Source organism: Loxodonta africana, chromosome 3, assembly GCF_030014295.1.
Source record: "Loxodonta africana isolate mLoxAfr1 chromosome 3, mLoxAfr1.hap2, whole genome shotgun sequence".
Classification (NCBI taxonomy): domain Eukaryota; kingdom Metazoa; phylum Chordata; class Mammalia; order Proboscidea; family Elephantidae; genus Loxodonta; species Loxodonta africana.
The window spans coordinates 179,541,739-179,555,435 of NC_087344.1; the positions used below are offsets into that span (position 1 = coordinate 179,541,739).

The 13,697-nt window shown below is 41.0% G+C and overlaps 1 protein-coding gene and 1 non-coding gene across 2 annotated transcripts in view; both read left to right on the top strand.

Moving 5' to 3' along the window:
• Positions 1-62: 62 nt before the first annotated feature.
• Positions 63-13,697, top strand: part of LOC100654974 (high affinity immunoglobulin gamma Fc receptor I) — a 43,830-nt gene continuing 30,195 nt past the window's right edge. Inside the window, exon 1 of the mRNA XM_064282503.1 lies at positions 63-332. Coding sequence (XP_064138573.1) covers positions 224-332 — 109 coding nt within the window. The 5' untranslated portion in view covers positions 63-223. The remainder of the gene's footprint in view (positions 333-13,697) is intronic.
• Positions 123-194, top strand: TRNAH-GUG (transfer RNA histidin (anticodon GUG)). The gene has a single exon. It is a non-coding gene; the product is annotated as a tRNA-His (tRNA).

Genomic DNA, 13,697 nt, shown 5'->3' on the forward strand with positions numbered 1-13,697 from the left:
ACATGAAAGAAAAAAACGCAAGGACCTGTAGCTGTCCAAAAACAAAGTAGGGCAACATTGTGGACTTTTCCAAATAAAATATGTGAAAGGAACAACAGCCACCATCAGGAGCTTTGTGGCGCGCCGTGATCGTATAGTGGTTAGTACTCTGCGTTGTGGCCGCAGCAACCTCGGTTCGAATCCGAGTCACGGCAGTACCTGGCTTTTGCTTTGGCAAGATTCGATGCGTCTTTTAGTTTTGTTTCTAATTCTGGTACGCGCGCTACGCCCTTTATCTGTGCCCAAAGAGCAGCGTTCACGGTGGCTCCCCAGCACGAAGCGGTCAGGAGAAGGTAAGAAAACCCCTCAGCGCACACACCTGCGGCCCGGTGATCGGGCAACGCCGGGCTTGCTCATGAGTATGAGCATGCGCAGAAACTATCCCCCAAAGTAAAATGCCATCTCCAGAAACCCTGGCTGTAACTTCTACTAATATAATGGTGAGGCCAAAACCCTTTTCTCTGGTTGAGATACTTCAAATGTCAGTGGGGCGTTTTTAGACGTAATGGCAACAGCTTTTTATGTGCATACTTTCGATTTATTTTACAATTAAATCGAATAATATAAAATCTACTAAATGTAAAGCCTAAACTCGATGCTTCCGCACCGCCCCCAATTTTTCTGCTAACAGTACATTATTGAAGTATAACTTAAATTTGAAGTATAACTTACATAGAGTAAAATGCACAAATCTGAAGCGCACGCCCGATGTATTTTAGTAAATGTAACCATCAACTCACAAGAAATCAGTTGACCCCTTTCCAGTCAATTCTCATCCCATCCTCACTTAGGCAAACCATTCTGATTTTTAGCTCCATAGATCAGTGTGGAGCACTCTTAAACGCGGGATTGCTTGTGCCGTAGTGGTTAAGCAGCTGAGCTGATAACCGGGAGGTTGGTGGTTCAAATCTGCTAGTTGTTTATTATTAGTGATCTGGTTCTACCCGGTCTACTTGGCCACTGTGGGTGTGAGTGTGTATGCTCTTCTGAGTGTCTGGCTTTTTTTTTTTTTTTTTTCATGTAACAGTGTTTTTGAGATGCAGCTATGCTGTTGAGTGTATTATTTTGCACTTATTGATGAGTGTTATTCCTGCGTGTGAACGCACTGCAATATTGGGCAATCAAGTTCTTTCTAGTTTTGACTATTGTGAACAAACCTGCTGTGAATATTCTCTTGCGATTCTTTTTAAGAGCTGCACATTCATTTCTCTTCAGGATATATGTTGTAGTGAAATTGTTCTGTCATGGGGTAGTTTTAAATTAACTTTTTAAGAAACTGCCAAACAATTTTCTGTAATGGTTGTCCTGTTTTACCCTCTCACCAGCAATGATAGTTGATCCACATTCTTGTCAGCACTTGGTGTTCTCTGTCTTTTAAATTTTAGCCATTCTGGTGGGTGTGTATAATGATATCTCATGATGGCTTTAATTTGTATTTTCCAAGGGTATTGAACATATTTTCTTATGCTTTTGGCCATTTGGAAATTGTCTTTTGTTAAAAAAAAAAAAAAAGCCTATTCAAGTATTTTGCCCATTTTTAAATGGCTTGGCTTTTATTGACTTCTAAAAGTTCTCTATGTATCCAAGATTTGAGTCTTTTTTTCAGATAACCATATTGAAAATATCTTCTCCCAGCCCGTGGCTTGCTTTATACCTTCTTCTGGTGATTTTTGATGAGTGGAATTTTTAATTCTGATGAAATCAAGTTACTTTATTTTTCTGTTATTTTTAAGGCCTTTTGGCACCCTAAGACATCTATTCTATCCCAGGATTGGGAATATAGGTTCTTATATTCTTTCCTAGAAACTTTAGTGTTATTTTTCATTTCGAAACCTATGATTCATCTCATGACCACAGCACAATAAACCACTATAGAGTTCATGGCTTGCTGACCAACAACCCAGCCACCCCAAGATCCTCTTTATAACCTTTGATGTAAAAACATTCACAACAGTTCCCTGTTCTGCTCCTTGACAGTTACCCTTATGTTTCCATCTATCATTCATCCCCCCTTTTGTCCCTTCTCTTCTTCCCTCTCTTCTTCACAACCCTAGCTGAGATAACCAGAAATATCTAAATCTGAGAGAAGAAAAGCCCAGTGTAATCTGTACACAGGCTCTGGGTTGTAAATCTAGTTTTGCCCTTGTGTGGCCTTGGACAAGTAACTTAAACTTTATGTGCCTCAATTCTTTCTTCTGTAAAATGGGGCTGATAAGGACAGTCTACTTCATCATGTTGTTGTCAGATGTGCCTGGACTTAATAGCTACTTGATCAATAATGTTGTAAGCAGCAGAATCATTGTCATCATTGTCATTATGCTCTGCACTGTTTTTGAAAATCACTGTGCTGATATTTTGCACCTTAAATTAGTCTTGATTCTTCTGGATGTTTCTGTAAATGGAATCGTGGACTATGTACGTTGTCATGTCTGTAGTTTCTTCCTACATAATGTTTCTGAGTTTTATCATCCCTATTGTCGAATATATATTTTTTTATAGTCAAATATATTAGTTTCCTATGGCTGCTGTAGTGAAGTACCACAAACTGGGTGGCTTAAAACAACAGAAATTTATTCTTTCACAGTTCTAGAGGCTAGAAGCCCAAAACTGTGCTGTCAACAGGGCCATGCATACTTCCTTGCCTCCTCATAGCTTCTGGTGGTTGCCAGCAATCCTTGGTATTCCTTGGTGTGATGGTTAAGGTTATATGTCAAGTTGGTTAGGCCATGATTCTCAGTGGTTTGGCAGATATGTAATCATCCTCCATTTTTGTGATCTGATGTGAGCAGCCAATCAGTTGTAAGGGGAGTTTCTTTGGGGGTGTGCATGCATCCAATATATGGATGATCTAGCAAAACTTGCTCTCTCTTGATCCTGTATCCAACTCGCCATCCTCTGTGCACCAGTTCTTGGGACATGAGCCAGCAGCCTTCCACCTGTCCTGACAATTTTGGGTTCATCAGCCACTGCAACCATATGAGTCAGGAGAAGCCTCAAACCTGACGTCTGAGCCATGGATTTGGGACTTGCCAGCCTCCACAATTGTGTGAGCCATTTCGTTGAAATAAATCTCTCTATACGTGTATTTATATATATACTTCACTGGTTTTGCTCATCTAGAAACTTGAGCCTAAGACATTTGGTACTGAGAGTGGGGTCTAGAGGAACAAAATCATAAGGATGAGTTTCCTGAATTGATTCTCAAGCCTGGCTAGACTTAAAGGCACTGATGATTTTGCCTCCAGTAGCAAAGAGCGTACCACTAATCCATGGCATGAGGTGGCAGTATAAATATGCAAAATATCAACATCATTGGGTCAAATATCTGTGAGAGACTAGGTTCTGGGTAACTGCACATTTGATACTTTTCTACAATTTTGTCAAAATGAGAAGTTTAAGGAAGCTGGTTGGTTGGTCCTACTTTCACTAGACAAAGTGGTGAAAGACAGGGATGAGCTTCAGAATCACAGCTCAAGAACTGCATACAAGACCTGAAAGTTGACACTTGTGCCCTGAAAGAAAGTCTTATTTCTTGTAGTAATAGAGCTGATATTGCTGAAAACAAAACTTAGAGTTTTATTGTAAGAGTGGTGAATTAAAATGCCAGTTGAATTACCAACTTAGAATGGTGTCTGATGTTAAAGTGAGAGCATTGATTGGGAAGAAATGGGATCCCGAAACTTGGCATGGGGACATATGGGCAGATAATCAGGAAGCTGGGGACACTGAGCCCCTAAATTCTGTTGAATCACTCCTGCCAAAAGAACCAGCCTTCTTTCTCCCATCTGAAGAGATTACTCCATCTTTCCCTGCTAAGTCACCCTCCCCAGTAAAACTATTATCCCTTCCACCCCCATCTTATGAGGTTAACACAGCTGTGTCTGAAGAGCCTTTATTTGAGATATTTCCTGGGGAGATGCCTCAGGCATCACCTGAGGCAGGTGCCATATAAGATGTTACTGAATGTCCCAAGGACTCACTCCACCAACCATTTTTGTTTCTAGACCTATAACTAGGCTTAGGTCCCAGCGAGCCTCCAGAGATGAAGTACAAAGTGTGATGCAGGAGATGGTATACTACACTCCAAAGAACTGCTTGATTTTTCTCATATATACAAAGAGAAACCTGGGGAAATATGTATGGGATAATAGTGCAAGGAATATAAAGTTGGATCAGTCTGAGTTTGTTGATCTGGGCCCACTAAGCACAGATTCTTCATTTAATGTTGCAGCTTGAGAGGTCAGGAAAGGATCTAATAGTTTATTTGGTTGGTTTGCTGAAGCATGGATTAAGTGGTGACCTACACTAAATCAAGTTGAAGTGACCTGCCTTGGTATACTGTAAAAGAAGGTATCCAAAGGCTTAGGGAAATTGCCATGCGAGAGTGGATTTATCAGGTTAAACCCACAGACTCACACATGGAATGTCCAGAGGACACACCTTTTGTCAAAACTGTGAGGAACAAATTTGTGAAAGGAGTGCCAGCATCTTTGAAGACTGCTGTGATTGCTATTTTGTGTAAGTCAGATTTGAGAGATTCTGTAGTATACCAAGGCAGGTCTGATACTACAACTTGATTTAGTGTAGGTCACTGCTTAATCCATGCTTCAACAAGCCAACCAAATAAACTATTAGATCTTTTCCTAACCTCTTGAACTGCAATATTAAGTGAAGAATCTGTGCATAGTGGGCCCATATCAACAAACTCAGGCTGATCCGACTTTATGTTCCTTGCACCATTATCCCACACCCTTCCCCACATATTCCCCAGGTTTATCTTTGTATATATGAGAAAAATCAAGCAGTTCTTTGGAGTGTAGCATACCTCCTCCTGCACCACGCTTTGTACTTCACCTCTGCCCTAACTGAATGAAGACACCAAACTGCCATGCAGAGCCATAGTAGCGCAGTGGTTAAGAATGCAGCAGTTTCTGCCTGACCTGCCAGTTCTGGGTCTGTCAACCCTTGCAACCATGTGAGTCAGCCGGTGCCTCCAGCCTGACACCTGACCCACTGATTTGAGACTTGCCAGCCTCCACACCTGCATGAGCCATTTCCTTGAAATAAATCTCTCCATGTATGTTTATATATATGCTTCACTGATTTCGCTTCTTTAAAGAATCCAGAGTAAGACACTTGGCTTATAGCTGCACCACTCCAATCTCTGCTTCCTTTGTCACGTAGCCTTTTTCTCTTTGTGTATCTGTCCCTGTGTGTTCTCTTCTTATAAGGGCACCAGTCATATTGAATTTAGGGCCCACTCTAACACAGCTCATCTTAATTACATCTGCAAAGCCCCTATTTCCAAATAAGAGCACTATCTGAGATCCCAAGTGGACATGAATTTTGAGGAGACACTATTCAGCCCAATACACTGAATGCCTGCAACACTCAACATTGAGTCTAGATTTTTCCTGGGGGGGGGAAATGTAATTCATTTTTCAGGCCTTTGGCCACAGGAAAAATTTTTCTTTTTTTATTATTTATGACCATGAAATACAATGTATAATTTGCAATTCTTTGCTTCTTTATAGGGAGATGGAGTCCCAGAGAAGGTCCCTAATGCACTAGGCTGATTATTGACAGTAGGATTGTAAAACGGAGGCTAAGGAAGAATTGACTGTTTCTACATATAAAACAAGATAGGGAAGATGCCGAGCAAAAGTGTAGAGAAGCAACGGAACCTGAAAACTGATTTTAGGGTCTGGCCATAGATGTCAGATTTTGTAGAAAGAGAAGTTAAATGAGTCTTGGTGGTACAATGGTTAAGCTCTTGGCTGCTAACTGGAAAGTTGGTGGTTGAACACACCCAGCCACTCTGCTCCACAGGGAGGAAAGACCTGGTGATCTGCCCCCCAAAAAACCACCTAGAAAATCCTATGGGGTAGTTCTACTCTGTCACGTGCGGTCACTATGTGCCAAAATTTACAGCGCCTAACAACTGCAACTAGCTTGAGATCTAAATCGTAAACTCTTAGAAAACCTAAGCAAGGACCAAACAACGACAGCAAAAGGGGAAAAAAAAAACCATAGAGGAAACAATCAATATTTAAAGTTCCCTTTCTGAGACTTTGCCATTTATTTGTATATCATCTTTCCCATCTTTATAAAAATGGTAAAAAGTGGGCTTCATGTGCTTGTTCTATAATTTTTGGAACATGCACTTATGATAAAAACTATTAAAATATGTATTCGTGAACCTCTTAGACTTAAGTTCCACCAACAGTGCATTTAAAGTAAAATGGGCCCAACCTGGAGGTGAAACCTAACAGGCTGATGTGCAGTTCCTGTGTGTGTGACATTCTCAACAATAGCTTTTTCCTAGCGTAATGGTTTTAGTGTTTCCCCCAACATCTGAAAGTCATCAGGTCAAAACTTGTCAGAAATCGTTTCCTTTGCTGAAGATTTTAAAGTATTCTTTCTTCAAGTAAGGATAGTTAAAAAAAAAAAGTTATCAATTGCATCCTTGGAATCCATAGAAAGCCTGGGGAGAAAGGTGCTACCAGTTCCCTCGCTACCCCACTGGGAGCACGAGGGGTTGCATACTCTCTGACAGCCAGGCCGTGGTTGTCTCCTTTGTCTCCAACTGGAGAGGGGAATGCAACTCACCTTCACCAACGACGGGAGGACAAGGTTCCGGAGGAGGCCGACTTTATCTTCATGGTACCTTCGGATCAGGGAATCACATAGGATTTCTTCCCTTTCCTGTGAACTATTTCCACTTCTCTCTTTCTGCCTTTTCAGGGCCGTTCAATCCCTTGTGGACTGAACCTAAAAGGGGGCAAGCGGTCCCTCCCTATGGGGATATCCGGAGCTCTGACTGACTCGGGACGTTAGTACCGGCCGGTGAGAACGAGAGGAGCAGGGAGGGCAGCGGCTGTACGGAGGTGGGAGGCACTTGGGCTTCACGGGGTTCGAAGAAACGGAATAAATTGCTGCCTGAAGTCTCCTGCAGGCTGAACTGGAAAGGTGTGGGGTTCCTGACAGAGAGAGGATCCGCGCTGAGAGGACCCAGCCCTGCCACTGGTGTTCGAGGACAGGTCCTGCAGAGGCTGGTTTTAAGGGGCAGAACCAAAGATAAGGCGCAACACGGCCCAACCGCACAGTTAAATTGATCTCCCCACCTTTATCAGGGGAGCCAGTGCTCAAATTCAGAGAGCAGGAAAAAGATTGATTGTACAGATCAAGGTTCATAACTCACCAAAGAAGAAACATGATTTCCTAATTAATTTGATGTGGTGTGTGAGAGAAACACCGGCGTCAAGTGTTTTGGCCTGAGCGTATCGAAGGATGGGTGGGGATGAAGGTGGGGAAACTGCGGTTGCAGATGCAGCAGGTTTTAGAGCGAGGACCCGGAGTTCAATTCAGGCTCCCGCGGCTCTGCTTGAAAGAGATTTCCATCCAGGCTGTCTCCATGTCTGCATCTTTCTGAGTCCTTTTGGATGTTGGAGATCCCGGAAATTCCTACACCGCCTCCTTCTCACCAGGGGGCCTTCCCTTCCACCTCCTCTCTGAGATCTGGTCCCCTGCGGAGGACCCGGCCACCACCTCTCCACATGCTGCCCCTGAGCAAAGGCGCATTTCTATCAGGTCTGAGGTGCGGCGGGAACAGCCAGTTCAGAGACCTGTGAGCCTGGCGGGCGCGCCCAGCGCAGAGCGCTTGATGCGTCGTCGCCTGCGGGCTAACGTTTTGCAGAAAGCAAGGAGGAAATGGCCTTAGGCCTTTGGGGACGATTCCTAGACGGGCCAGCGGCATCTACAAGGGCGTTCCCAGAGTTCAGTGAAAATGGTGCCACTGCCAGAAGGTATGAGAAAGACAGCCGTGGTGAAGTTTCCCGGTGGTCTAGTGGTAATAATTGGCGCTCTCGCGGTCGCGGCTTAGTAGGATATTCACAGCCTTGGAAACACTATGAGTTCTCTGTGAGTTGGAATGGACTCCATGGCAGTGGGTTTGGCTTTTTGTGGGTTAGTAAGATATTCTTATTCGTGGCTGCTCCTTGAGTTCGCTGTCTCCCAGATGCTGTGGCTTACTTTTCCCAAGACTCTGGGGGAGAAGTGGGGTTAATGTCCAGGCTAAAATTGAAACTATATAACTAGGATACGTTCCAGAAAGTGGGAACTGCTGGGTAAAATATAGTGTGGATTTAGATACCGATATGTACCGCTCTCCAGTACGTGCCAATTACGCGCCCCAAAGTGTTATGAGGCTTCATATTTTCCCACGCTTAAAACCAACGCTGAAAATTACCAATCTTTTAAATATAATTCTTTAACTTTCCCCTTGACTGATCTCTTCATAGACAAAGAGTTTAAGTCCACAGGAGATAAATAAATTGAAAGAACTATCTAGTATTTCAGCAAACTTGAAGTGGAGACTCCTCTTCTGTTTACCTTTTTTTCCCCAGTAAAATTGGTAGCAATAAAAATGTAAGCCTGGCGCTTTTGTTTGTAGTCTCAGATCTCATTGGTTCTGAATTTTGTGGCTGTGGGCCTGTTGCATGGATATTCTTACGGGTATACTTGACCTTTTGGAGCTTCAGAAATGTGATGCCCGGGAGGATCCTTAAATCCAGAAAGAAGTGTTTTCAGAATTTAATTTTCACTCTGGTGGGCACCTTATTTTGACAAGGACATTAGTGGAGGGACATTTCTTTATTGGGTCATTAATTTCTCCTTGGATTTTTGTTTCTCTGCAGGAAATTTGAGAAAATATTTTCACATCTTACATTATTCACTTTAATTTAGTAAGCATATGCTGTCATGTATTGTCCACTGTACAACGTCACCTGATGAATTAGGTTCAATTATGTGACTATATGTAATTAAAAAAGAGAAATACACTGGGAGGGTGTTCTCTTAGATAGTGTAGTCCTGAAATTAACTGGAATTATGCCATGTTCTCAAATACTTCAGAAGTTTTTTATGTTATAATATTAAAATGATGTTCCATGGCCAACTGAGAGTGCCCATTTTCCTGACCTAGCATGATACACAGAAAGAGTGACAATGGGAAGAAAATGGCCTTTTGAAAAAAAAAAAAAATGGAAGGACTTGCCTAATAAACCTCTCCCTTAGCATTACTCTGAATGACATCAGAGAATCAGAGGGGAATCTCTAACCCTTAAATCCCCCAAAAAGTGTCACTCTTTTCATACTTCTCACACCAGGACAGGTATTGAGCTTCTTATACTAATGGTTGGGGTCACAATACAGTAAAACTTCATAAAAGGAGTGTGGCTGTTGCTGCGTCATGGCTGGTGCTCACCACTTCATCAAGAGGAGCTTCCAACTCTGCATCCTCACCGCTCATCTCCCTTCTTTTTGGCCCTCTTTCTCATAGGGCTTGAATCCATCAAATTTGGTAAAGACTCCTTTTTGCTTAGACAGAAGGCAAACCCCCTAAGGCCTTGTCCTGAGCCATATGCTCCAGTCCAATTTTCTGGAATCCCTCCTTGGCCCTCCCCCATGTAGCATAAGCCCTACCAATAACACATGGTGACTATCCACAATTTGCCATTTTTCTTTGTCTGCATATCTTCCTCAGGAACCCCTCACCCGCACTCCAGGGAAAATACGTCAATGGCAAAACGAGATTTGGAAATTCTTTGAGCTTCTGACCAAACACCACCAGTTAGTACTCTAATCCCACTATTTTTTAAAAAAACAATATGTACCACATTTAAAATACTGTTTATTTTGGATAGTTCAATATGGAGGTAATGGAGATTATTACTTTTAATCTTATTTCTGTCTTTTTAGAATTTTAAGCAGAGACGTATTCAATTTAAGTTCTACTAAAAATATTGCAGATACAATAATTTTAACCCAGGCATGAATATTTGTTTATAATCAAATTTGCCCATCTAACCATTTTTGAATGTACAGTTCAGTGGCATTAATTATATTCACAATGTTATCCAATCTCACCACTATTTCTTTCCAAAATTTTCATCACCTCAAACAGAAACTGTGTACCCAATAAGCAATAACTTCCCATTCATCTCTCCCCTCAGCCTCTGGTAACCGCTAATCTGCTTTCTGTCTCTATGCATTTGCCTATTCTAGATATATCATGTAAGTGGATCCATACAATATTTGTCCTTTTCAGTTTGGCTTATTTCACTAAGCATAATGTTTTCAGGGTTCATTTATGTGTCAGAACTTCATTTTTATTTATGGCTAAATAATATTCCATTGTATGTATATACCAAATTTTGCTTATCCATTCATCTGTTGATGGACATTTGGGTGGTTTCCATTGCCAAACTGTTTCCCACAGTGGCTGAAATAAGACAGTCACAAAAGGACAAATGTTGTATGATCTCACTTATATGAAATACTAAATAGGCAGACGTATAGAGACCAGAGTTTATTAGTGGTTACCAGGTGTGATGGTTAAGATTGTGTGTCGAGTTGGCTGGGCCATGATTCTCAGTGTTATTATGTGATCACTCCCATGAGGGGATCTGCTGTGAGTAGCCAATCAGTTGAAAGGAATTTTCCTTGGGCAAGTGGCCTGCATCCGAATATAAGCAAAAGTTCTGGCTTTTTGCTCATTCTGGATCCTGTGGCTTGCTCCTGTTTGTATGACCTCCAGTTCTTGGACTTGAGCTAGCGATTTACCTGACAACTTGGGATTCGTAGATCTTCACAGCCTGTGAGCAAGAGCCCTGCTCTCTCACCTGCCCATCTTGGGTTTGCCAGCCCGTGCAGCTACATGAATCAGGAGATGCCTCTATCCTGATCCACAGACTTGGGACGTTCCAGTCTCTACAAACACGTGAGCCGTTTCCTTGACATAAATCTCTCTCTATATTTATATGTTTGTACACTTTACTGGTTTTGCTTCTCTAGAGAACCCAGCCTAAGACACCAGGGACAGAAAGGAGGAGGAAAGATGGAATTATTGCTTAAGGGGCACTGAGTTTCTTTTAAGGGTGATAAAAAAAAAATTGGAAATGGATAGTAGGGCAATGGTTGCACAACATGTTGTAACTGATGACACTGAATTGTACATGTAAGAAATATTGAAATGGCAAATTATTTTATATATAAACACATATAAATTGAAGTATTATTAAGTACATATTTCATATATATCCTGGAGAATGGCCAGTGTGCACTGGAGAAGAATGCGTATCCTGCTGTTGTCGGGTGAAATGTTCCATATATGCTTGTTAGGTCTAATTGGTTTATAATATTGTTCAAGTCCTCTATTTCCTTATTGATCTTCTATCTAGATGTTCTAACCATTATGAAAAGTGGTGCATTGAAGCCTTCAATTATTATTGTAGAATTGTCTATTTCTCCTTTCAACTCTGTCAGTGTTTTCATATATATTTGGGACCTGTTCTTAGGTGCATATCTATTTATAATTGATGTGTCTTCTTGACGAATTGACACTGTTGTTATTATATAATTTTCTTCTTTGTCTCTTGTAACAGTTTTTGACCTAAAGTCTATTTTTTTTTTTTATAGTAATATAGCCATCCCAGCTCTCTTTTGGTTACTGTTTGCATGGAATTGCTTTTTTCCATCCTTTCACTTTCAACTTATTTGTGTCTTTGGATCTAAAGAGTGTCTCTTGTAGACAGGACATAGTTGGATAACTTGTTTTTAATCCATTCCACCAATCTTTGCCTTTTGATTGGGGAGTTTAATCGATTTACATTTAAAATACACCTATTCCTCACTTATCTAACATTTCACATTTATGACAATAGTAAAAAATCTACTAGCCAACTATTTTCCACATTAATGACATATGTCTGGCAGTTACAAATGCCAAGGTGCAAGGCAAGAATAACATTGGCTGTGATGTTTAAGGTTATGTGTCAGCTTGGCTGAGCCATGATTCTCACTGGTTTGGCAGTTATGTAATGATGTAATTTTGCAGTTACATAATGATGTAGTCACCCTCCGTTTTATGATCTGATGTGGTCATCCTCCATTTTTGCATAACACCAATTTTCACATAAGGACCTAGTTTTTGGAACGAAACCATGTTGATAAGTGAGGAGTGGGTGTAATTACTGATAAGGAGGGACTTCTGCCATTTTGCTATTTGTTTTCCGTGTCTTATACTTTTTAAGTATTTTTCGGTACCTTATTTCTTTCAATACTACCTACTTTTGTGTTTAGTTGAGTTTTTGTAGTGAATCATTTTGATTCTCTTCTCTTTTTGTGTATATTTTTAGGATATTTTCTTTTTGTTTACCATGGAGATTACATTTAACATCCCAAGTTTACAACAATTAGTTTGACTTGATTCCAACTTACCTTCAATAGCATACAAAACTCTGTTCCTATGCAGCTCTGTCACTTCCCCTTCACTTTATGCTGCTGTTGTCACAAATTATATCTTTATACATTGTGTTTCCAGTAACATAATTTATAATTATTGTTTATGTATTTGTCTTTTAAATCATGTAGGACGTAACAAGTAGAGTTACAAATGAAAAATACAATAAAATTAGCTGTTGTTTTTGTCCATGAAATTGCATTTACCAGAGTTCTTCATTTCTTTGCATGATTTCTAGTTACTGTCTAGTGTCCTTTCATTTCAGCCTGAAGGACTTCCTTTACATTTCTTGGAGGGAAGTTCTAGTGGTAACGAACTCCCTCAATTTTTATCTGGAAATGTCTTAATTTTGCCTTAATTTTTGAAGGACAGTTGTCTTAGTTATTGTCTTAGTCATCTAGTGCTGCTATAATAGAAATACCACAAGTGGATGGCTTTAACAAAAAGATATTTATTTTCTCACATTCTAGGAGGCTAGAAGTCCAAATTCAGGGTGTCAGCTCCAGAGGAAGGCTTTCTCTGTCAGTCAGCTCTGGAGGAAGGTCCTCCCTGTCAATCTTCCCTTGTATTAGGAGCTTCTCCACGCAGGAATCCAGGGTCCAAAGGACACGCTCTACTCCCAGCACTGCTTTCTTGGTGGTATGAGGTACCCTGTCTCTCTACTTGCTTCTCTCTTTTATATCTCAAAAGAGATTGGCTTAAGACACTATCTAATCTTGTAGATCTCATCAATATAACTGCCACTAATCTTTCTCATTACATCATAGTGATAGGATTTACAACACATAGGAAAATCACATCAGATGACAAAATGGTGGACAATCCCATAATACTGGGAATAATGGCCTAACCAAGTTGACAGATATTTTGGGGGGAAACAATTCAATCCATGAAAACAATTGTCTAGTGCTGCTGTAACGGAAATACCACAAGTGGAATGCTTTAACAAAGAGAAATTTATTCTCTCACAGTCTAGGAGGCTAGAAGTCTGAATTCAGGGTGGTAGCTCCAGGAGAAGGCTCTCTCTCTGTCAGCTCTGGGGAAAGGTCCTTGTTATCAATCTTCCCTGGTTGAGGAGCTTCTCAGTGCAGGGACCCCAGTCCAAAGGACAGGCTCCCCTCCTGGTTCTTCATTCTTGGTGGTAGAAGGTCCCCTGTCTCTCTGCTTGCTTCTATCTTTTATATCTCAAAAGAAGTTGATTCAAGATACAGCCTAATCTTTTAGATTGAGCCATGCCCCATTAATATAACTGCCTCTAATCCTGCCTCATTAATATCATAGAGGCAGGATTTACAACACATAGGAAAATCATATCAGATGACAAAATGGTGGACAGTCACACAATACTGCGAAGCTT